This window comes from Coregonus clupeaformis, chromosome 3, assembly GCF_020615455.1.
Source record: "Coregonus clupeaformis isolate EN_2021a chromosome 3, ASM2061545v1, whole genome shotgun sequence".
Lineage (NCBI taxonomy): Eukaryota > Metazoa > Chordata > Actinopteri > Salmoniformes > Salmonidae > Coregonus > Coregonus clupeaformis.
In genome coordinates this window covers 30,123,228-30,148,558 of record NC_059194.1, presented here as the reverse complement: position 1 = coordinate 30,148,558, position 25,331 = coordinate 30,123,228, and the positions used below count along the sequence as shown (strand labels likewise).

At 42.3% G+C, this 25,331-nt stretch overlaps 2 protein-coding genes across 5 annotated transcripts in view; both read right to left on the bottom strand.

Annotated features, from left to right (window-relative positions):
- Positions 1-112: 112 nt before the first annotated feature.
- On the bottom strand, positions 113-21,642 carry LOC121544582 (macrophage colony-stimulating factor 1 receptor 1-like). 3 transcript variants are annotated; one of them, XM_045208144.1, is made up of 22 exons: positions 21,508-21,642; positions 21,156-21,264; positions 12,586-12,873; positions 12,195-12,482; positions 11,857-11,993; positions 11,576-11,741; positions 11,145-11,340; positions 8,784-8,899; positions 8,474-8,585; positions 8,124-8,323; positions 7,766-7,857; positions 7,420-7,546; positions 6,401-6,505; positions 4,713-4,823; positions 4,362-4,524; positions 4,116-4,195; positions 3,884-3,993; positions 3,569-3,691; positions 3,360-3,471; positions 3,145-3,244; positions 1,846-1,960; positions 113-1,646 (listed from the first exon to the last, which is right to left on the bottom strand). In XM_045208144.1, exons 2-22 carry the CDS (start codon positions 21,205-21,207, stop codon positions 1,461-1,463), a joined length of 2,979 nt encoding a protein of 992 aa, XP_045064079.1. In that variant the 5' UTR covers positions 21,208-21,264; positions 21,508-21,642; the 3' UTR covers positions 113-1,460. The 3 variants fall into 3 exon arrangements, with proteins under 3 accessions (XP_045064079.1, XP_041710478.1, XP_041710486.1); XM_041854544.1 differs by having other exon boundaries at positions 113-1,625; XM_041854552.1 differs by having other exon boundaries at positions 113-1,622.
- A 542-nt stretch (positions 21,643-22,184) lies between these two features.
- LOC121544573 (platelet-derived growth factor receptor beta-like) overlaps positions 22,185-25,331 on the bottom strand; it is a 44,387-nt gene continuing 41,240 nt past the window's right edge. For both annotated transcript variants that reach the window (XM_041854532.2, XM_045208141.1), the window contains exons 22-23: positions 24,892-25,181; positions 22,185-23,925 (exon numbers count right to left, since the gene is read on the bottom strand). In XM_041854532.2, the coding sequence (XP_041710466.1) occupies positions 23,772-23,925; positions 24,892-25,181 (444 nt within the window). In that variant the 3' untranslated portion in view covers positions 22,185-23,771. The remainder of the gene's footprint in view (positions 23,926-24,891; positions 25,182-25,331) is intronic.

Genomic DNA, 25,331 nt, shown 5'->3' with positions numbered 1-25,331 from the left:
GTCATTGGAAACACTTATCTTCCTCTATCTTTTTTACAAAAAAACATAGAAACGTGCCATTTTCACATATGTTGTTGTTGGGGTGGTGCTGGAGATGATGAATATGCAGTTCAACATTTTTGAAATTTCCCTTTAATAAAAAGCTCATACTTTTATTTCCTTTCTACTCAGTAGTCAGAATAGCTGCTGACAATCCAAGTAAATGTCTTACAACAATTCTGACATATAGCTTTTCACTCTGACGTAGAGCTTGTATCTGCAATCATCATAATTACAGTAGGCAGTATTAGCTGAATTCTACATTCAATACAATGAATCAACATTTTTTTTTGCATAATTTACCCCCAGAAATTATGAACTGATCAATTAATGAACATCAAAATATTGAGTGTTATAGAAATGAACAATCGATTGAGTCAATCAAAAACAAAGCCTTTGTGTTGTCTATACTTGGATCCACGGATTTCCCTATACAGTTTTATCTGCCTTTCATTCTGTACTGTAGCATATGACAATCACGTTGCCATCGACTGGCTGAGTCTGAAGTAATATTGGTTAACCCACAACTAAAATCTTGCATCATTTAGTCAGCTGCGTGATTGTGTCCACGAGAGAGTAACTCTGAAGATATTGTGACTGTCATACGAAACTACTATCGCTAGAGATAAAAAAACCAATACACCTGCTTTCATTGATGTAAATAGCGTCACACAATCCATTTCAATGATTCATGCAGCAGGTTTTAAGCTGAAGGACAATACATGGAATGTGGTCCCCAGTTAGATTTTATCTCATGTTATTACGTCCAGCATCAAACTAAGCCATCATACAAATATAGAATATGTTCAAATATATTGTAGCAGAAATTATACTATTGCATTGTTTGCTACTGTCTTGCTGCTGCGTAGCATGTTGAGAAAAGGTCATCCTACAATGTGAAAGTGAACCCGCTGACAAATGTAAATTGAAACACCACAGCAGCATTCGTTCCCAGTTCCCACAAATAAGAAATCAACCCTATCCATAGTGGCTACAGAAGAATATAATGTACATAAAGAGGACAAATAGCCTACAAAAAACTGTGAGCAACACAATCTGGTCAGGCAGGGTAGATGCATCTTTAGTGCATAGATTTAAAAGATAATCTCCAAAGCATACAACAAAGAAGAGTAATTTATGTAAAATATGGCATTATATATATTAACTACACAACTAAGGCACTATCTGTGATTAGATGAATTCTCTCCTTTTGTTTTTCCAAAACTTGTCATGGGATATAACAAGTCACATGACATGACTCTCTCAGCTGCCTGTCTACAGTGTAAAACTGGGCGTAAAAATATCTTCTCCTGCTCCCAGAATGATTCTACAGTGAGCAGGAGACGATAGAATGTGGACGAATTCCATATCAGAATGTGGATAGTTTGATGATGTCAGACATAGAAATAGAATTATGCTTTTCAGCAGAACTGATAGTTATTGGTCTTCATCAGCGGTTGCTCCTCCTCTTCGTGCTCACACAACTGGTCACAGGAGCCATCACAACACTTAGGCTCATCATCATCATCACACGGCTCCAACTCCTCAACCATCATGTCCTGCTGCAGCTGGACGTTCTGGTGCTGCTGGGACAGGAGAGCAGAACACTGAAAATAGCAGGTTTCAAAACAAACACTCATTAATGAGTTACAGTATTGCTATCTACAGATAATGCTTTAGTCTGGTCAATCCAGTCTGACAATTAAATATGTTTTATGTTGTCCATAGGGTAGATGCAGTTTTATTCTGATAAGAGATATACAGCTTATCCACCATGGTAAACATCCATCCCCCTGTCTGTGTTACCTGATCTGGACGTTCTGGCTGCTCACCCAGTAGTCTCTCAATCAGCTGGTTGATCTTGCTGAAGGTCGGTCGCTCTGTTGGCTCCAGATTCCAGCACATTTTCATGATCGTATACCTAGTGGGACAGAAATACATTCTTACTTTATTCTTCTTTATTCTTACTCTTATGATTATCTATCCTGATGCCTAGTCACTTTACCCTGCCTTTATGTAAATATCTACCTCAAATACTGTACCCCGGAACCCTGCACATTGATCTGGTACTGCTACTCCCTGTATATACAGTAGCTTCATTTTTGTGTATTTTATATGTGTTATAATTGTTTTACTCTGCATCGTTAGGAAGGGCTTGTAAGAAAGCATGTCACGGTAAAGTCTACATCTGTTGTATTCAGCGCATGTGACAAATATAATTTGATTTTTTTTTTTTATATCATATTGGTTACGATACTGTATCAAAAATACAAAATTTTGTAGCATTCATCATCGTTCTGCAAGGCCCTCAAGCATCATGGAGAAGATTGTCTCAATATAGAGCTCTATGGTCTTTCGAACCCCGCCATGTCCATATCAAATGACAGGATACTTTTCAGTTGCCATACTTCTGCCTTGTGCAACTTAGACCCCTTTTTGGCCAATCTTTGGGGTTGTATGTAACTAGATCCGAGAATGATAAGCATGGTTGATTGTGACGCACAGAGAGGCACACCTCATAAACGCCACTACAGTCCCTCCAGTCTTCTCCCTGCCTGGGCTGTGAAATGGCTCAGTTCCGGGCTCCAGCCTGCTGATCATGTGGCTAACACGCAGAACCATGCCTGACCAAGGACTGACTCACCCCCACACAAAGGGGCCCAGATGACTATGTCCTGACTCAGTCTCAGTACCCTCTGTCTCCGGACCCACAATACAGTTATTCTGGGTAGTGTGACAACCACAGCGAATCGACACACACAGATGTATGGAGCCTTGGAGATATTGAAAAATACACTCTTTATTCCTCGTTTCTGTGGGGTGTTTGCTTGTGGTGGAGAGCTTTTTCAATGTAGGGCTCAGAACTCCAGCAAAGTAATCTGGAATCAGCGATGCCTAATGCTTTTAAGGCACAATAAATTGAATTTGATTACAAATGCTGAAAAGGGGGTATGACTGGAATATAGGGGGTCTTTGTTCAGTCTTACAGAATATTCTAAAAGGATATTGTAATATACATGAATCTGTATCCCAATGAAGCTAAAGGCTTCAGCCAGAAGGGGGACAAGGTTATTTAAACCTAAAAGCCCTGAATCTGTAACTTACATCTCTGGAAGTGCGAAGTCTGGTCGAGACATCTGATAACCACACTTTATCATGTTGTAGAATTTAGTGTCCACCAGGATACTGGGGTAGGGGCTCTTTCCTAAAGAAATTAAACAAAACACATGAATTAAACAACTAAACAAGAACGACTGAATGATTTCACCAGAGATATCAAAATCTATTATGTTGAGAGATTCATATTTATGCCAGCTCACCTAGAGAGAATATCTCCCATAGCAGGATCCCATAGGACCAGACGTCACTCTGGACAGTGTAGAGACAGTCAAAGATACTCTCTGGAGCCATCCACTTCACTGGCAGACGCGCCTATAGACACATGGTGTGAGGAAACGCATATCAAATACACATGAATGGTTTTTTATTGACATGGAACATGTTATTGAGGTTGTTGTTGTTTGCTCACATTGCCCTTCACCACATAGTTGGAGTCATTCATGATGTCACGTGCCAGGCCGAAGTCACAGATCTTAGCCACACGGCGGTCTGTCAGGAGAACGTTCCGGGCTGCAACGTCCCGGTGAATACACTGAGACAAAGAGACAGACAGCGAGAGAATCAGTTACAGTAGCTTACTACAACATCACAAAGAGCATCTCTTATCTCTATCAGATTATATTTAAACATATATAGTATGCTGAATTTTCACCAAACATAATCTCAAACTGAAATATTAGTAGTTATACAAGCCTTGTTTCGCAACCTTTATTTTGAAACTCACGTTCTTGGCTGCCAGGAAGTCCAGGCCCTGAGCCACCTGGTAGGAGAACCTCAGCAGGTCATCCATGTCCAACGGCCACGAGTCCGGCCCACCCTCCTCACACACAGAGTCTGATAGAATAGAATATCATTTTATGTTCATAGAAATGTCTGAGACAAACAACAATAAACTGGTGAACCAATGCAATGACTGGTTCTAGATAAAAGAGAAGGGAGTAAGACAGATAAATTACCCAGAGAGGAGTTGACAGGCTGGGGACCAGGCCTCATCTCCAGGTAGCTGTCAGAACACACACTGGCTATCCCACTATCACTGGTAGAGGGAGCGGAGGAAGGGATCAGGGGAGGAGAGGAGGGTGAGGGTCGGGAGGAGGGAAATCACACAAAGTGGTTACTTCACAAGGCTGCTGCTGTGTAAGCTGAATAAAGGTGAGTGCATGCTTTTTCATGAGCTTGGTGCATGCCAACAATATCCATACTTTCTGATGAACTGTTTCCCCTCACAGAGGTTCTTGTAGTCACTGGTCTCTTCTGGTACCTCTGGTATGTTCATGACAAAGTTCAGGAAGGTCTCCTGCTTGTGTCGCAGGAAGTTCAGAAGGTCGCCATAACTACAGTACTCAGTGATCACCAGTACAGGTCCTGAGAGAAGAAAAATTGACATTTTCAATAAATGGAGAAAACTTTCAAACTTCCACATAGGTTTGAATTGAAATATTTGGGCCAAATTTGACTCAAATACATAAAAAAAAAATACAGATACTGTAATTCTCTGAATGTCTCTGCACATCTTCAGATAGGAAGCTGTGTTTTATAGTGTTCAGTCTCACCCGCCTGAGTGCAGGCTCCCAGGAGGTTGACAATGTTCTTGTGCTGTCCCAGGAGACTCAGGATCTTCAGTTCTGACATCAAAGCCTCTCTCTCATCTGAGTGGGCCCTGGCTGCAGAAAGAGATAGATAGAGAGAGAAAGAAACCCAACCCAGGTTTCAAGACTGGTCATTCAACTGAGACTGCCCTTCTCTGTGTCACGGAGGCACGGAGGCTCTCCGCACTGCTAAAGCTAACTCTCTCTCCTCTGCTCTTGTCCTTCTAGACCTGTCTGCTGCCTTTGATACTGTGAACCATCAGATCCTCCTCTCCACCCTCTCCGAGCTGGGCATCTCCGGCGCGGCTCACTCTTGGATTGCGTCCTACCTGACAGGTCGCTCCTACCAAGTGGCGTGGCGAGAAGCTGTCTCCGCACCACGTGCTCTCACCACTGGTGTCCCCCAGGGCTCAGTTCTAGGCCCTCTCCTATTCTCGCTATACACCAAGTCACTTGGCACTGTCATATCCTCACATGGCCTCTCCTATCATTGCTACGCTGACGACACACAACTAATCTTCTCCTTTCCCCTTCTGATAACCAGGTGGCGAATCGCATCTCTGCATGTCTGGCAGACATATCAGTATGGATGACGGATCACCACCTCAAGCTGAACCTCGGCAAGATGGAGCTGCTCTTCCTCCCGGGGAAGGACTGCCCGTTCCATGATCTCGCCATCACGGTTGACAACTCCGTTGTGTCCTCCTCCCAGAGTGCGAAGAGCCTTGGTGTGACCCTGGACAACACCCTGTCGTTCTCCGCTAACATCAAGGCGGTGACCCGATCCTGTAGGTTCATGCTCTACAACATTCGGAGAGTACGACCCTGCCTTACACAGGAAGCGGCACAGGTCCTAATCCAGGCACTTGTCATCTCCCGTCTGGATTACTGCAACTCACTGTTGGCTGGGCTCCCTGCCTGTGCCATTAAACCCCTACAACTCATCCAGAATGCCGCAGCCCGTCTGGTGTTCAACCTTCCCAAGTTCTCTCACGTCACCCCGCTCCTCCGCACACTCCACTGGCTTCCAGTTGAAGCTCGCATCTGCTACAAGACCATGGTGCTTGCCTACGGAGCTGTGAGGGGAACGGCACCTCCGTACCTTCAGGCTCTGATCAGTCCCTACACCCAAACGAGGGCACTGCGTTCATCCACCTCTGGCCTGCTGGCTCCCCTACCTCTGCGGAAGCATAGTTCCCGCTCAGCCCAGTCAAAACTGTTCGCTGCTCTGGCACCCCAATGGTAGAACAAGCTCCCTCACGACGCCAGGACAGCGGAGTCACTCACCACCTTCCGGAGACATTTGAAACCCCACCTCTTTAAGGAATTCCTGGGATAGGATAAAGTAATCCTCCTACCCCCCCCCCTTTACTCCAACCCCCCCCAAAAAATTTTTTAAAAATTAAAATAAATACAAATTAAATTAAATTAAAAATAAATAAACATTGTAAAGTGGTTATCCCACTGGCTATAAGGTGAAAGCACCTATTTGTAAGTCGCTCTGGATAAGAGCGTCTGTTAAATGACGTAAATGTAAAAATGTAAATGTAAATATGATACTTCTGTAACACTATGATCACAGACAGTTTCTCAGACTTTGATCAATTCTACTCCTGAACTAAAAAAGCTTGTTCAATTCAATGGATTCTGACCTTTGAGCATCTTTACAGCCACTCGCATCGCGTTGTCGTCCTCCCCCAGACCATAGGCTGTGGCCTCCACCACCTTCCCAAAGGCCCCGGCTCCTAGGATCTTCCCTGCAGGTCACACAGCCAACACATCACTTTTTCACTCATTCACCATACAGTATGGACTATCAAACCCAGAGATGGGCAACTGGCGGCCCACCCGCGGACCAATTTCACACCGTTAGAATAATAGAATACACAAGGTGCAATGTCGAAATTTGGTTGTGCATCAGCAGTCACTCGATTAGCCCATGTCAGCATTTTTTTTTTTTAGCTTTGTAAGTTAGTCTAGCGGCCAGCTATCTAAACTTGTAGTAAGCATGGTCGAATTACCGACGGGATGGGGCTCATTGATCATGAGTTATCATAATAAAAACTGCTAACATTTGCCTCCACCTTATGTGTAGAATTACAGGAAATTAGCTCTAAAACTACACATTTTTCTCTCTGCCCCATGGCAAAATGTGTAGAATTGCAGCAAACTTGCTTTAAAACGGCAACATTTTCTCTACGCCACATGGCAAAATGTGCAGAATTTCTGGAAATGAACTTTAACCCCCTTGTGGGAGTCATAGTTTTGCTCTACGACCCCCAGCCAACTTCTGTCTGTAGTGTCCGAACAGTTTGGGTTACACACTAATATGACCCCTCTGTGGAAAGGTGAGTCTCTCACAAACACGTACATGTCCGCTGTTTTGCCTCACAAGACTCCTCTGAAGGTCCCCTAGTACCAGTTAAAAAAATGAATGGAAGTACTCTAAACAGTATATGGAGATAGTTTAGTGTCAAAAATAAGGGGGCAAATACAAATCTTTCTTAAATAGACAGACACTTCAGAACAAACTTCCTTTTAATTTTTTGGGGGACTATCTGTTGTTCCATGTAGTGACTCTATTCAATGTCTTTGTATGGGCTAATAGTAGTAAGGCCAAATTAAATTTTTCCTGAAACTTTCAAGAACCAAACCACTGCACTGCACAAACCTAGCTTGAGCTTGTCCCTGGGAAACTCCCACTTCTCATTGTACGGCATCTGAGTTGGGTCGATAAAGGTGTAGTTGTTTCCTTCATTGGCCTGGATGATCTTCCACCGGATCTCATATCTCGGTTTCTGTAGAGGGAAGGAAATGTTCATTAGTCAACTATTTTGAATAACTAAGGGTTCTCCATGGTTTCTTTGACTAAAGGTAACAATGATTTCAAACTAGAAATATTTGTGAATACTCTATTCATGAATATATCAGTTTGTTACCTAGTTTTATTTTAGATGAGATCACATACTGGTCTATTAGTATATGTTCTATATTGCAGAGGGTGTTGTGTGCCCTACCTGCTTGTACTTGTAGAGCAGGACCATGAGTAGCAGGAGGAGGAAGGCCAGAACACCAGCTGCTCCCGATAGGGTGGAGGGGAACATTTTATCTATCCAATCAGAGAGCAGAGTCAGGGGGGCTGGTGATGACACACTCAGAACCTTCTGTGTGTGATGGCTTTGTTATGGGTTTATGTGGAACCAAGGAAGAATAGCTGTAGCTAAAGTAATGGCTATTGTGAATCTGAATAAACAGATGTACAGACAGACATGTACAGTTCATTTACTTGACAATGATGACACAGGAAAAAGGAGTATGAACTAGATAAGACAGTAAGCTTGAGGATAACCATGGATAACCGTGCTCTGGTCTTACCGGAAACTTCCATGGCAAAGGTGTCTTTACCGACGCCAACCAGGTTGAAGGCGACACACTCCACGGTCATCCTACGACTGGATGGTCCCACTGTCAGGACGCTCTGGACCTCGACCGCTCCGTACTCCTCCCTCTGGACCTCGACCGTTTGGGCCAAGAGAGGAGCAGGCATCTGGAGACCTGTTGCATTCTCATTGCACCTGTTCCATAGGAAGATACAGATAGGATAGAGTTCCCCATTTAGTTATGATATCTAATACGTCATGATAAAAAAAAAAAAAATACTATATTTATTACGTCTATCTTTTACGATGGCAATATCATACCACTGTGCCCTCTCTAACACCTACGTGGTTCGGATTCCAGAGCACTGGTACCAGAGGATTATGGGAGCAGGGTAACCAAACGACGTGCACGTGAGGGTGGTGATGTTCTCCCATCTCACCACGGCAACCGGCCTCTCTGCCAATCAAGAGAGAGCAGAGATAGTCAGTGGCATGGTCAAACAATACTCACACACTCAAAATAGAGACAAATATGTTCAATAGATGCTGTGCTGAAAATGAATTTATTCCTCAGTGTATGGTTGTTGTATGAACTGACACTGTGTGTCTGTATTAGTATGTCTGTACTTATACAGACTACTCGTACTTTACTTACGATACATTTGGATTTGGAATGTAATGGATGCGTTGGCCATGGAACTCCTGGCATAGAAGGTGTACTGGCCCTGCTCCTGTGTAATCATCCTCTTGAGCAGCAGGGTAGCGGAATACCTGAGTGAAAAACAGACCAGATCTACACTCTTAGAAAAAAAGGTGCTATCTAGAACTTAAAAGGGTTATTCGGCTGTCCCCATAAGAGAACCCTATGAAGAACACTTTTTGGTTCCAGGTAGAACTGTTTTTGTTCCATGTAGAATCATTTTGAGTTCCACAGAGAGATCTATCTGGAACCAAAAAGGGTTCTCCTATGGGGACAGCTGAATAACCCTTTTGGGACCCTTTTTTCTAAGAGTGTATTGTAGAATCACTGGATATCATTAACTGGGACAAAAGAGGAATGAATGCAGATGACGTGCTGTGGTTTGATGACTAATACATGCTAGTTCTCCTTAGACAGTTATTGCTATGTGTCATCGCGGAGGTAAAACATTAGCTCCTTCCTTCCCTTAACTCTAGTTTCATAGCACAGAACTCTTCGGACCGGTGGCGGTGACCTCTGAGTTTGTGCCAGATAAACAAATTAACTGAAACATCAGCTAATTTCAAATCTTCTGCAGCTTCCCCATTCTGAATTACAGTGCATTCGGAAAGTAGTCAGACCCCTTGACTTTTTCCACATTTTGTTACGTTACAGCCTTATTCAAAAATGTATTAAAGAAAGATGTTCCTCATCAATTTACACACAATACCCCATAATGACAAAGCGGAAGACAGTTTTTTTTGTGTGTGCAAATTTATAAAATATTAAAAACAGAAATACCTTGTTTATATAAGTATTCAGACCCTTTGCTATGAGACTTGAAATTGAGCTCAGGTGCATCCTGTTTCCATTGATCATCCTTGAGATGTTTCTACAACTTGATTGGAGTCCACCTGTGGTAAATTAAATTGATTGGACATAATTTGGAAAGGCAAACACGTGTCTATATAAGGTCCCACAGTTGACTGTGCATGTCAGATCAAAAACCAAGCCATGAGGTTAAATGCATTGTCCGTAGAGCGCCGAGACAGGATTGTGTCGAGGCACAGATCTGGGGAAGGGTACCACATTTTTTTTTGCAGAATTGAAGGTCCCCAAGAACACAGTAGCTTCCATCATTCTTAAATGGAAGAAGTTTGGAACCACCAAGACCACCAAGACTCGGGGGAGAAGGGCCTTGGTCAGGGAGGTGACCAAGAACCCAATGGTCGCTCTGACAGAGCTCCAGAGTTCCTCTGTGGAGATGGGAGAACCTTCCAGAAGGACAACCATTTCTGCAGCACTCCACCAATCAGGCCTTTATGGTAGAGTGGCCAGACGGAAACCACTCCTCAGTAAAAGGCACATGACAGCCCGCTTGGAGTACATAAATAATAATAATATGCCATTTAGCAGACGCTTTTATCCAAAGCGACTTACAGTCATGCGTGCATACATTTTTTTGTGTATGGGTGGTCCCGGGGTTCGAACCCACTACCTTGGCGTTACAAGCGCCGTGCTCTACCAGCTGAGCTACAGAGGACCACATGACTCTCTGGTCAGATGAAACCAAGATTGAACTCTTTGGCCTGAATGCCAAGCATCACGTCTGGAGGAAACCTGGCACCATCCCTACTGTATAGCATGGTGGTGGCAGCATCATGCTGTTGGGATGTTTTTCAGCGGCAGGGACTGGAAGACTAGTCTGGATCAAGGGAAAGATGAACGGAGCCAAGTACAGAGAGATTCTTGATGAAAACCTGCTCCAGGACTTGAACCCGATCGAACATCTCTGGAGGGTACTGAAAATAGCAGTGCAGCGACGCTCCCCATCCAATTTGACAGAGTTTGAGAGGATCTGCAGAGAAGAATGGGTTAAACTCCCCAAATACAGGTGTGCCAAGCTTGTAGCGTCATACCCAAGAAGACTCGAGGCTGTAATCGCTGCCAAAGGTGCTTCAACAAAGTACTGAGTAAAGGGTCTGAATACTTATGTAAATGTCATATTTCATATTTTTAATTTTTTTTGCAAACATTTCTAAAAACCTGTTTTTGCTTTGTCATTATGGGGTATTGTGTGTAGACTGAGAAGGAAAAAAAACTATTTTAGAATAAGGCTGTAACGTAACAAAATGTGGAAAAAGTAAGGGGTCTGAATACTTTCCGAATTATAATTATGATCAAGTGTGCCTTTGATCCGTGAACATTTTAAAATACAGTTTTCTGTTGCTGTCCTTTAGTCCCAAAGCCCCAAACGCCTTCCCAATACAGCTAGAGGAGGATCACTCCTCTCTCAGTCAGTTACCTTCATCTTGTTGTTGTATGAGTTCCACCCACCTATTGTTATAGCGTGTAAAGGTTTGTTCCTGCGTGGAGGAGGCTGTAGGGGTCTCCCAGTGCTGGCCTATGATCTGGGGGTACGCCTCGATCAGGACACTGAGCTTCCGGTCCTCCCCCTCGTTCACCTCAATGGACAGGCCCTGGTGAGCCAGCTTGGAGGACGGCTGGGGAGAAAGACGGATGTAGGGCTCCTCTGGACAGAGACACGGAGAGACATGGGAGGGGTTATCTTCAAGATCAGACAGGGGTGCTTACATTAGGCATTGAAACGGAGAGGGACTTCCTGAACTTGTCCCCCCAAAAAAGCTTCTGTTGCAAAACGTTTTCCTACAGTGTGCCCTGATTCTAACCATCCAGTTCTGTGACTGGAATATGTTCTAGTATCCCCATGTGTGCCTGAATTATATTAGAGTTATCCAGTAACTTACCTACAACCAGCAGAGAGGTGGTAGATTTGTTCACTCCAGCCTCGTTGGTGCCGATGCAGGTAATGTTGCCTGTGTCTGACTGGTCCACTGCAGGGATGGTCAGGATGCTTTCAATGTCCAGACGGTTAGTGTCCACTGATTGGACATTCTGCTCTATGGTAAATCTCTGTAAGAAGAGACAGAAACATAACATAATGTCGTTGTCAAGACCTATTATCATGCATTTTAATTTGGCCAACAGTGGAACAAATTTTCGTTCCAGAAACTCTGAAAGTGCTTGCCTTTTTGGAGCTGTAATTCCACGTGACATTAAAGTTGAAGTTGGGGTTGTGTGTGGTGCAGTGGATGCTCAGCTTCTCACCCACGATACGAACATACTCGTCCATCTCCAGGAATACATAAGGTGGGAAACGCAGCCCTGGACACAGAGGGAACCAGGAACACAGCATGTATAATAAAGCAATATGCACAAGCTCCTTTGCCAATTCGAATACTTGTTCTTGAATTTGAAAATATAGCAATTGTACGATACAGTATGGTACATGGGCCTGATCAAGCATGTGCCTTGACTCAGGCCCCTTTAAGTAAAGTATCCCGCCACAACACTCAACCTACTCACTTTGGATGATGTTGAGGTTGAAAGCCTTGGATGTCCTCTCCACCCCGTGGAGCTTGGCGCTGCAGACGTAGTCAGCATTGTAGCTGGGGTGGAGGTTGCGGATGAGGATGCCTCTGCGGGGGTCTGCTATGTAGTTCATCCCTGGGGGCACAGAGGTACAGTTGTCCATGCGGAGCCCCAAGTCTGTGGCCTCTGGGTCGGTCAGCATGCAGGGGAGAAGGTGGTCCTCCCCCTCCTTCCTCACCACATGCAGGGATGTGCTGCTGGTCCAAAACAGGCTGTCTGGGTCTGGTGGAGAAGGGGGGATGTGTTAGAATGAGGGATACTGGTCAAAACACTCTCTCTACAGGTATGGTAAACAAACAGCAACTCACTCCTCTTCTGAGCTTACCTTTCACATAGACGTGCACAGTAGAGAACAAGTCCCGACCCTTGACGTTCCCACTAGTATATTCACACTTATATGTCCCGGTGTGTTCTGCAGAGGGACGTTCCACCCTGAAGGTTCTGACTCTCCCGTTGCCCTTGGAGATTAAGCTCTTGTGTTTGGATAACCGGGTCAGCCAGTTGACTGGCCCATCCCCCTCACACTTCAGGACCAATGGGGTGCCAGGGTTCAGTACTACGTCAGGCCCAACCACGACCTCTGAGTTTAACTTGATCACAGGACGCCGCCATTCTGCTGAGGTTAACATAGAGATGAGATCAAACATCTACATATAGGGCTGTATGTATTGTCATTTCATAGCAATGCATGGACATACTTTTGATACAGATCTCATGCCGCGTTCAAAACAACTGGGAACTCGGAACTCGGAAGTTGGAAATCTCTGACTTCAGTGCGTTCAAGACCACTAGGAACTCAGAAAAAGCTTAGACTTGGAAAATTTGTTTTGAACAGACATCCAACTCGGAATTACGAGAACATCACTGACGTGATTTGACCAATTTTTTTTTAGAGTTCCCAGTTTTCTTGAAAGCACCATAATGGTTAGGATGGAGTTCTTCAAAGTTCAAATAAGGGGTGCTTATATTTGTCCTGTTTCACACATGTACAGTGCCTTGCAAAAGTATTCATCCCCCTTGCCGTTTTTCCTATTTTGTAGCATTTTTATTTGGATTTCATGTAATGGACATACACAACATAGTCCAACTTGGTGAAGTGAAATGAAAAAAATAACTTGTTTCAAAAAATTCTAAAAAATAAATAACGGAAAAGTGGTGCGTGCATATGTATTCACCCCCTTTGCTATGAAGCCCCTATATAAGATCTGGTGCAACCAATTACCTCCAGAAGCCACATAATTAGTTAAATAAAGTCCACCTGTGTGCAATCTAAGTGTCACATGATCTGTCACATGATCTCAGTATATATACACCTGTTCTGAAAGGCCCCAGAGTCTGCAACACCACTAAGCAAGGGGCACCCCAAGCAAGCGGCACCATGAAGACCAAGGTGCTCTCCAAACAGGTCTGGGACAAAGTTGTGGAGAAGTACAGATCAGGGTTGGATTATAAAAAAATATCTGAAACTTTTAACATCCCACGGAGCATCATTAAATCCATTATTAAAAAATTAAAATAATATGGCACCACAACAAACCTGCCAAGAGAGGGCCGCCCACCAAAACTCACGGACCAGGCAAGGAGGGCATTACTCAGAGAGGCAACAAAGAGACCAAAGATAACCCTGAAGGAGCTACAATGCTCCACAGCGGAGATTGGAGTATCTGTCCATAGGACCACTTTAAGCCCTACACTCCACAGAGCTGGTCTTTACGGAAGAGTGGCCAGAAAAAAGCCATTGCTTAAAGAAAAAGTTGCGTTCCCCTGCTCAGATGTTGCATGCATCAACTAATGGTTGCGTGTCACGTCATCGACAGTACCGTCGGGCACCAAATTGGTATAATATATGATGTGGTTAGCTGATACATAAAATACATATGCAGGCGTGTAAGATCTGGCATCCGTCAGAAACGCCTTGGCAGAGGAACGCGCCGAAGGGCTTGATGATTAGTTGACGAGTTGAATCAGGTGTGCCAGCTCTGGAATATATCAAATACATGTTAAATACAGTTAAATAAAGGTTAAATAAAAATAAATATCAAATACATGGAACGGCTGGGGGTCCCTGAGGAGAGGTTTGAGAACCACCGTCCTAGACTATGGTAATGCCCTGGCCCTTTTACACCCTTTTACACCAAGACAAAATCAAACAAAGAATTCCTTATTTTCTTCCGAAAACGGAAGGGACAGAGTGAGACAGATGGAGCCGTATGGGGTGGTAAAAACATGGATATGTCCTCCCTTAGCGTGTGACGAAGCTAACTGCTGGTGATGCTGTGATACAGGGACAAACAATGCCTTCTTTGAGACACTCCAGCAAATCACTGGGGCCAAGGGAGGTTGAAGAACTTCAACATAAATCTACAGTAGGCTACGGCTTCAAATAACATGTTTTTCTTATCTTACACGACTGCACATGTATTTTATGTATCAGCTAACCACATCATATATTATAGCAATTTGGTGCCCGACGGTACTGTCGATGACGTGACACGCAACCATTAGTTGATGCATGCAACATCTGAGCAGGGGAACGCGACCCTTGACTAGGTGAATCAGCTGAGATAGTTCAGGGCTACAACTAAATTGTGAAATGTCTGGGGGTCCCTGAGGGACTAATAAATGTGTCTCCATTCACTCCCGTCCTCGGTATCGTGACATCGATACAGAGAAGAAAAGCAGAAGTGAGAGAGAGAATAGGACCTCTCCTTTAGAGCCAGGCTGGCCAATTCTGCAATTTGTTTCCTAAATTTGTGGTGTCCAAGATTACTTTTAATCTTAAGACGACTTTCAGAAAGAAATAGTGATTTGAGGTTTAAATCTTGTCTTGACAGAGTTGACTGAATTAAAACCAGTTGATATAACCATGTTTAGGAATCAGAGTTTCCTGGTCATGCACAAGGTGGCAGGTAGCAAAGCGGTTAAGAGCATTGGGCCGAAAGGTTGCTACAGTAGTTCGAATCCCTGAGTCGACTAGGTGAAAAACCTGTTTGCTCCAGGGTCGCCGTCAATAATGGCTGATCCCTGGCTGTGACCCCATTCTCAGTGGGAGGATATGCAAAAACGCGACCCTTAACTCTCTAACATCTTATTTGGTAAAAAGTTCATTTGGGCTCTCTTGTGGTGCATTTATTTCAGCATCCACTCTCCTGTATCTGGTAAAGCATGGATCAGAAAACAACATCTGAAAATCACAGTAAGTGTTGTCTCAATTCATTCTTACACATAAAGCATGTCTTGTTTTGTTTTATCTCAAAGTAGAACTGAGTTTTGCTGTTCAGCAGATTTTCTTATTTACCACAGTCCACAGCTCAACCTCAGAGGGTCAAAGGGAGGGACTGCTCATGGTTTTGGGCTATTCAGTATTGATTGGGTCTAGACTTCCTGATAACATTACACACCACCTTCCAATGGACTCCAAGTATACTAGCTGCCTATCAAATGGCTGTCGAGCAATGGAACAACAACAGCAGCAGATGTACAGGACAGTACGGTCCTACCAGTGGAGGCTCCTCGGAGGAGAAAGGGGAGGACGATCTCCTCAGTGAATTTCATAAAAATTAAAAGAGTGAAACATCACAAAAGCTATCATTTTTAGATAAAACTATACTAAATATATTCTAGTCACCAAATAATTGATTAAAACACACTGTTTTGCAATGAATGTCTACAGTGGCCTCAACAGCGCTCTGTAGGGTAGCACCATGGTGTAGCCGGAGGAAAACTAGTTTCCGTCCTCCTCTGGGTTCATTGACTTCAATACAAAACCTAGGAGGCTCATGGTTCTCAACCCCTTCCATAGACTTACACAGTAATTATGACAACTTCTGGAGGACGTCATCCAACCTATCAGAGCTCTTACAGTATGAACTGACATTTTGTCCACCCAATCAAAGAATCAGAGAATTAATCTAATACTGAAAGCATAAACTACAGCTAGCTAGCATAAAATGTGATTGGTAGTTCACTCAAAGAAAGAGAAAGACAATAGCCCCATCTGTTTAGCCCCGCCGGCATGTTATTTTGGCATTAATACGTGTCACATATCAGTTTGCATATGATGTAAAAAAAAATGCAGGTGTTTCAGCCTAGCTCAGTGCTTTCTGTGGTGGTGGTGCAGCCAGCAGAAAATATGGAGCGGAGGGGTTGGTAATGTTCTTTAGATGAGCCATGACTGGCTCAGTGTTCTGTCACTCATGGGGACACTCCGTCATCGTAAAATCTATGGAGAGAACTCGAAAATTCAAGCCCCTTGGGTGATGCCATCATCCGAGAAGACTCAAAGCTCAAAGGTCATTGGCCTCAGATAAAATGACATCAAATCACGTTATATCTACCGTAGCTTTGATTGGACTGATCATGTTAACATCATACTTTCAAAATCGGTGCTCATTGGCCATTGGACATAAACATTACACCAGTGGTGGAAAAAGTACCCAATTGTCATATTTGAATAAAAGTAAAGATACCTTAATAGAAAATGAATCAAGTAAAAGTGAAAGTCACCCAGTAAAATTCTACTTGAGTAAAAGTCTAAAAGTATTTGGTTTTACATATACTTAAGTATCAAAAGTAAAAGTATAAATCATATCAAATTCCTTATATTAAGCATATCAGATGGCACCATTTTCTTGTTTTTTACATTTACGGATAGCCAGGAGCATACTCCAACACTCAGACATCATTTAAAACTAAGCATTTGTGTTTAGTGAGTCCGCCAGATCAGAGGCAGTAGGGATGACAAGGGATGTTCTCTTGATAAGTGTGTGAATTGGACCATTTTCCTGTCCTGCTAAGCATTCAAAATGTAGCTAGTACTTTGGGTGTCAGGGAAAATGTATGGAGTAAAAAGTACATTATTTCTTTAGGAATGTAGTGAAGTAAAAGCAAAAGTTGTCCAAAATATAAATAGAAAAGTAAAGTACAGATACCCCCAAAAACGACTTAAGTAGTACTTTAAAGTAGTTTTACTTAAGTACTTTACACCATTGAATTACACAACAAGTTGAAAATTCAACAATGAGTGGTTTGGAAGGATTCAGTGGCTAACTGCAAGCACTGCAAAGTAATCACTAGCCTGCTATTCAGTGGAGTGGGTGTGTGGTCCAAGTCTGGGTTTAAGGGTCTCTTTTCCAAGCTTAAAAGGGTAAACATTCACATGCTATCGGCCAGAAAAGGTTGAATACATTGGCCATGCTGTCAATCCAGCATGACTTCTGCCGCGTTCAAAACAACTGGAAACTCGGAACTGGGAAATCTCAGACTTCAGTGAGTTCAAAACAACTGGGAACTCTGAAAATAATGAGCTCCGACTGGGAAAATAAGCTTTGAACAGTCATCCAAATCGGAATTCCAAGTCAGGAACTCGGGCCTCTTTCTAGAGCTCCGACCTGAAGATCACTGACGTCATGATTCAACCTTGTTTTTTTCCCCTGAGTTCCCAGTTGTCTTGAAAGCACTATAAATCCAGAGAATGCCTGACTTTGATGACAAAGTTTGATGACAAAATTTGCAGACAAGAATGACTGCCCCGCCACCTTCCTGTTCAAGTGAGCACAGCACAACAATGTGAGTCCAAAAATGTATTGTATGCTGCTGCATAAATGATGTAATATGCCAGGGAGATATGTATGCTGTAGCTAAGAAAGTAATACTAAGTGTATGTTGTGTAGTAAGCTGTTAGTAGCCCATGTGCCTCACCCTAATAATTTGGTCCCTTTCCCTCTCATAACTTAGCCTACTGTTCTGACTTGGTGGTGCACATGTAGCCTGTAGCCTGTTTTAGGGAAATGTAGTCATCGAATATTGTAAGAGCTTTCATTGTCTGCTTATATGCCCCCTTTATTTATCCTATGGTTCTGACTTGGTGTACAGGGAGAATAAGAATGGCCCATGTTCTGAATTCTGTCACTGTACATTTCAAAAGTGCTCAACAAAAAGTTGTATTGACTACGTCCGTCCTAGCTCACTCATTAATGTCTTAATCGAAATTACGGATTGCCTCTTATTCGCTCATCGTTCCCTTATGCCATAGTTTCTACATCTCAACTGTCAGCAAAAACCACATTTGTTTAAGCAAGTCAGCCATATCAGCTATGTTTTTTTTTAAAGGCAGTAAATGAGGCTGAATGAACTGTTTCGCTGCCAGACAAGGCTCCGCTAATAGCCAGGTTTAGCGGTGGTAAGGATTCACTCCATGGTGCTGAAAAGAAAGCTCTGCTGTTGGAACAACTTTATATAGGTTCTAACAGTTTGTAGGCACTGTTTGTCACCGTTATAGTGCAATTAATGTATTGTTTAGTGTTGTGTAGTGGCTTTGCTGGCATGCAACTCCATTTTTGGGGGGGAGTTTGCCCACCAAGATTTACATGCTAAAACCGACACTGACTCTAACATCCGGCTTAATCAGAGAGGGATGCTATGTTAGCTAGTTGGCTATGGCTATCCAACACTGTAAATCTTCCAAGTCAATGTAAGGTATTAATTTATTGCCACTGGGGCCCACCAGTGTAACTGCTAAAGTGCTTGCTCTGCTGACTGTACACTGTGCTGTATGATTGTAGTGGGTTTACTAATGCATTAATTATATTAGCTATGTTGACTATGATGTTAGATAATATGGAACAACGATATAGGCTGTGTGTAGCGATTATGATATGAAGGTTTGGCTTGGAACGTTTTTTTTTGCCTGGTCACAGACAGCTGATGTGTTGTGCACTGAAGTCCACAAGCGAAGGGAAAAGGTGCGAGAGGAGGAGAGCACCTAGGTGTGAGAAGGAATTACAACGAGCAAAGTGATCATGTGGCTGCTATGAAAGTGAACTGTGTTTGCGTGTGATCAGCCGTGTATTAATTCCGCCGATTCTGTTGAAAAATGTTTCTTAAAAGGAAGCAAACGGAACGAAATGGTGATAAACATACCTGAATTTGTCCAATAGAAACTCTTGTTTGGTAACTGTTGGACTAATGATTACACCCTAGAACAGCTAGATGCAGGCAAGAGTGTGCAAGACGGGATTGAATGTGTCACTGTCTGTCACTTTGATTGCTAAAAATTCTCTCAACCTGTGCATCTCCACTACCAGTCAAAAGAATCGACTTGATTGGGCCAAGAAACACGAGCAATGAACATTAGACCGGTGGAAATGTGTCCTTTGTCTGGAGTCCAAATTTGAGATTTTTGGTTCCAACTTGTCTTTGTGAGACGCAGTGTGGGTGAACGGATGATCTCTGCATGTGTATTTCCCACCATAAAGCACGGAGGAGGAGGTGTTATGGTGTGGGGGTGCTTTGCTGGTGACACTGTCTGTGATTTATTTAGAATTCAAGTCACACTTAACTAGCATGGCTACCATAGCATTCTGCAGCGATACACCATCCCATCTGGTTTGGGCTTAGTGGGACTATCATTTGTTTTTAAACAGGACAATGACCCAACACACCTCCAGGCTGTGTAAGGGCTATTTTACCAAATTGAGATGGTTTGGGATGAGTCGGACAGCAGAGTGAAGGAAAAGCAGCCAACAAGTGCTCAGCATATGTGGGAACTCCTTCAAGACTGTTGAAGCATTCCAGGTGAAGCTGGTTGAGAGAATGCCAAGAGTGTGCAAAGCTGTCATCAAGGCAAAGGGTGGCTATTTGAAGAATCTCAAATATAAACTAACTTTTGATTTGTTTAACACTTTTTTGGTTACTACATGATTCCATTTGTGTTATTTCATAGTTTCTACAATGTAGAAAATAGTAAAAAATAAAGAAAAACCCTTGAATGAGTAGGTGTTCTAAAACTTCTGACCGGTAGTGTACATTGTAAACTTTAAGTCATAAAGTAGGTGATGGGTATAGGAAAATTTGAGTATCATGTAGTAGCTGAGCTGGGTGAATGGAATATGAATGACAGTCATCCAATATGCTGTAATAGAAATAAGGCCATGCTCATAAAACAAATGTGCGTCCTCCCTCATCTTAAACGGCACCAACCGCCACTGGGTCCTACATATGATTTTCCATATTCAAGAAGTCAGTCATAACATCTAATGGAACTATTCATGAAATATTATAGTTTTACATACATATTATACTTTCAAACATATAAATCAACAAAGCAACAAATGACCCCACTTGAAATTAGGTCTAAGAATTAGCCAAAAAGCAGACAAATCATTTCAGCCGTAATTAGGACAGCAACAGATGCTTATTTAATATATTGTCTTAGCAATGTGATGTGACATATAAAAATACTTTAAAGTACTGCTTAAGTAGTTTTTTGGGATATCTGTACTTTACTTTACTATTGATATTTTGAACAACTTTTACGTTTACTCCACTATATTCCTAAAGACAAGAATGTACTTTTTACTCCATACATTTTCCCTAACACCCAAAAGTACTAGTTACATTTCGAATGATTAGCATGACTGAAAAATTATCTAATTCACACACTTATCAAGAGAACATCCGTAAAAGAATAAAACAAGAAAATCGTGCCGTCTGGTTTGCTTAATATAAGGAATGTGAAATAATGTTTGCTTTTACTTTTACTTTTGATACTTAAGTATATTTTAGCAATTACATTTACTTTTGCTACTTAAGTATATTTAAAACGAAATACTTTTTGACTTTTACTCAAGTAGTATTTTACTGGGTGACTTTAACTTTTACTTGAGTCATTTTCTATTAAGGTATCTTTACTTTTACTAAAGTATGACAATTGGGTACCTTTTCCACCACTGCATATAAATTGTATTTTAGTCGGGTAATATATACGTAAAAGTATGGAGGACACAAGAGCTGCAGTGAATACAATGTCAACAACACAACCAAATCAACACATGGACACCTAAACCTGAATCCCAACATGATGCAGTACAGTTGAAAACAAGTGTTGAGTCGTACCTTGAGCTGCAGTGGGCAGGATCCCCAGCATAAAGGCCAGGTATAGCTCCATCCTGGATCTGCTCCAGGTCTGTGTCTGTCTGTATGTCTTGGAGTGTTGTTATTGTGTCTGTGGTCAAGGAGAAAAATGAGGAATCATTCGATTGGATCTCTGCTGTCACTCACTCACTGTCATACACTTCTTCTTTTCTAAAGAAGATTGGGAAATCAAAACTTTCAGGATTTATCACTTTGAAATCAAGGCAATATAGGCCAGACCTTACTGAAAGCCTTTTCAAATGTTATTCACATGATATTAATGATAGTTACTGTGTAACATGGCTAAGACTGGAAACAATTAACTCTACTGAACCTGTAGATGTCTTAAGCTCAGTGGTATGCCTCTGACCCCACAGAGCTCTGTGGATTCACCATCCAGGAGCGAGTAAAGTCCCTTGAACCCTGTCTCTCTTCTGTCTCTGTCTCCCTTAGTCTGACCAGCAGCCAGTAAAAGAGAGAGAGGCATAAACAGACAGACAGTGGTGTCATGCTCCCCTCTAATGACCATGCGTCTCAGTTTGGTTAGAAAACAGGCCGGCCCTCCCAGTCCTAATGCCTTGGTGCTGAGACTAATCTGCGGTGATGATGGGTCACACTGCTGCTCTGCTGCCTATCCCCAGCTCCAGCCCCAGCCCCAGCATGCCTAGCCCCATCCCCAGCCTGCCTGAGGGCCGAAAAGAGAGCTTTGATTGAACTAAGTCTAGCTGGGCTTGGGAAAGTTCATTTGGTTTTGCTGATTCTATTTTGGGAATCTCATCGGATATCTCTCTTATGGTCAATTCATGTGGGGACATTTATGATCTCTTCTACATTGATTGAATAAAGCCAGAAAACAGATGTTGGTGTTGAAAATTAGAGAGCTAAAGAACATAATGAATTATTTTCCGTTATGGGAAAATAGTAGAATGCTGCAAGTCATAGAACTAATACAAAATACAGAACACATTTCTTGCTGATATAAAAGAAGAGACACAATGAAATGATCTATCATATTTTTCATTAGAAACATTTATTTTCACATAAACACTTTTAACATACAAAATATTGCATAAAAAAATACATTTGTAAACATACAGAAAAGCTTTGGTACAGTAGCGTGTGTATGGTTAATATTCTACATAATGTAGTGTGTGAGTTCTGCATTCCTGCGTGTTCTGCATTCTGTGTTCCTACATCATGTGACAAATATATACAAATATGCATATTTGTATAAAGTTATCCTCCCAAAGAAAAGCTTATTTTAACATTAGGCCTACTATTTTTATTTCTCATAGAACTTTATACAATACAAAAGCACTTCAAAGATATTAGATCAGTCATAGTCACAGTACACAACAACGTACTAATCTTGTATCAGGTGTGCTAAGGCAGTGATATGCTCAGATTATTTCTAATTCAGTCAGTACCTCCGTGTAAAAACATACAATTTGTTCATACCTCTCAGACATCATTCAATCTCTTATGTCCTGAACCTAAATCCCTTTCTTGGAAATGTTCATGTTTTCCTAAACATTGTAAAGTGCAAAATGTATACAGAATTGTTTAAACAAAATGTTATATAAAATGTAAAAAGAAATCTATATAAAACTCAAGACAACATAAAATGCTATTTTGATATATAACATTTACTGAGTGTACCATATTCTGCTTAATTAAGGCCAATGTATGTCTCTTTTCTCAAAATTCATTATATTCCTGTGAAATAACTTGAAATAGAAAGTACGCATTTGTAAAAATAAAATAAAAAACACAAAGAAAATATACCTCAGTGCAACTAGAATGTCATATCCCATTGATATTGAGAAGTATAGATGCCATAAGATGATGTGTTCATGATTGTTTTTACTAACTAAAGTAGCCTACCCATCAACAAATTTGAACTTTTTCACACAACCAAAATGTAACAGTACATGTTACACTTTTAGTGATTTTAATAAAAAACTGAAAGGGTTTTGGAAGCCTAATGTTTTCATCTTCATAATAGAAAAATGACAAGACAAATCCCCATAGAAAACACTGCAATAGTGACCATATTACTACAGTATTTTAAAATCCTACATTTTTATTCTTATGTGTACTGGTATTTTTTAATCTTCATTATTATGTGAAGGGTTTGCAAATGGTCCCTCCCTTCAATATGGAGTATTTTGCATTGATTACATTAAAATCATCATCAATCAACAATCATCATTGATTAAATACATGTCACTGTCTCTAAGTAATTATAGATTTTTGAATTGATTTTCAGCACAGAATTATTTTGAAAGTACCAGTTGTGAAATATTTGCTAAAGCAGTGGAAGTTGTTTCTGTTGTTAGGGTCACCTTCTCATTGAAATCGCAATATGTTGTCTTAATCCACTGAAGCAGGGATGGGCAACTGGTGGCAGGAAATTAACTAGGGCCGGATCTGACTGCATTAATGGGGTATGCATGTGGGTACGCAGACATGTGTGCCACTGCGGACCCTCAAGATAAGTACAAAAAAATGGTGGCCCCCACTCCCATCAAAGTTTCCCATCCCCGCGCTACAGCTATTCAGGAATGTTGCTATACATTCACCAAGTTTCTTAAAGGTCTACAGGAAGCTGTCTTCCACTTCCGGTGTTCCAGAAGATTCCAGTGGAATCAGAGCCTGGTTGGCATGGAGACCGTCCTCTTCTGGAATGGTGTCTGCCTCTGCTGTCTCCTGGGAGATGGAATCAGCCCCGTCCTCTTCCAGAGCCAGAGAACTACAGGGAATAACAACACACGTTCCTTTAGAAACAAACGTGGGATTTTAGGTAAAAACTATACTTTGAGCACAGCATTGCGCCACAAATCCAAACTATGTAAAACCTAAACTATCATATTTAAGCCAGCTTTGCTTGTCTGAGGTTTCAGTTGAAATATCCTGTGTACTGTATGCACAATCCTTATAGGTAATGCAAAATCCTCAAAATGTAACACTGAGTGTACAAAACATTATGAGCACCTGCTCTTTCCGTGACAGACTGACCAGGTGAATCCAGGTGAAAGCTATGATCCCTTATTGATGTCACCTGTTAAATCTACTTCAATCAGTGTAGAGAGATGAAGGGGAGGAGACAGGTTAAAGAAGGATTTTTAAGCCTTGAGACAATTGAGACATGGATTGTGTATGTGTGCCATTCAGATGGTGAATGGGCAAGACAAAATACTTAAGTGTCTTTGAACGGAGTATGGTAGTAGGTGCCAGGCGCACCGATTTATGTCAAGAACTGCAACGCTGCTGGGTTTTTCACCCTCAACAGTTTCCCGTATGTATCTAGAATGGTCCACCACCCAAAGGACATCCAGCCAACTTGACACAACTGTAGGAAGCATTGGAGTCAACATGGGCCAGCATCCCTGTGGAACGCTTTCGACACCTTGTAGAGTCCATGCCCCGACGAATTGAGGCTGTTCTAAGGGCAAAAGAGGGGGGTGCAGGGTGCAACTCAATATTAGGAAGGTGTTCTTAATGTTTTGTACACTCAGTACACATGGTAAGATAAAACAGCTTTTGTCTCAATCGCGCATATGGCTGTGTGGGTTGGTGTTGTAATGATACAAGGTCCTCTAGAGTAAATATGCCTTATCTTCCAGCATGCTCAGCACTTGGCACACATCTGCAGTCAGTCAGTCAGTCAGTCAGTCAGTCAGTGTTTGTAGTCAGGAAGTATGTTAGACAGCCATACCTCGCGGGGCTTTCCGTTGGCAAGCTGTTGGCCTCGGAGAAGACTTCCTCCTCAGGCTTGGGGTCCGGGATGGGGATGATGTAGTCGTTGTAGGAGGCCGTCACTTCCTCTCCATCTGCCTCCGGTCTAAAGTCTCCAGTTAGGGGGTAGGGGTTGAGGTCCTGGGGGGTGTCAGGGGCGGTGGAGGGGGTGATGGCTGGGGTGGGGAAGGGGGAGGAGAGCCTGGGTTTGGTGCGGACCACGGCCGGGTGGTCACTCTTAAAGAACTCGTCGTTGACCTGGCAGTATCTCTGTACCAATAATTATAGTCAATTAGATACATCTCAGTGATCAATGTTAGATCTGTCCATAGTCAATACACACTTAAAGGAAAACTCCACCCAAAAACTATCTTTTGGTATTTGTTTCGTTAGTCCATTGTTGACATAGTCCCAAAATGT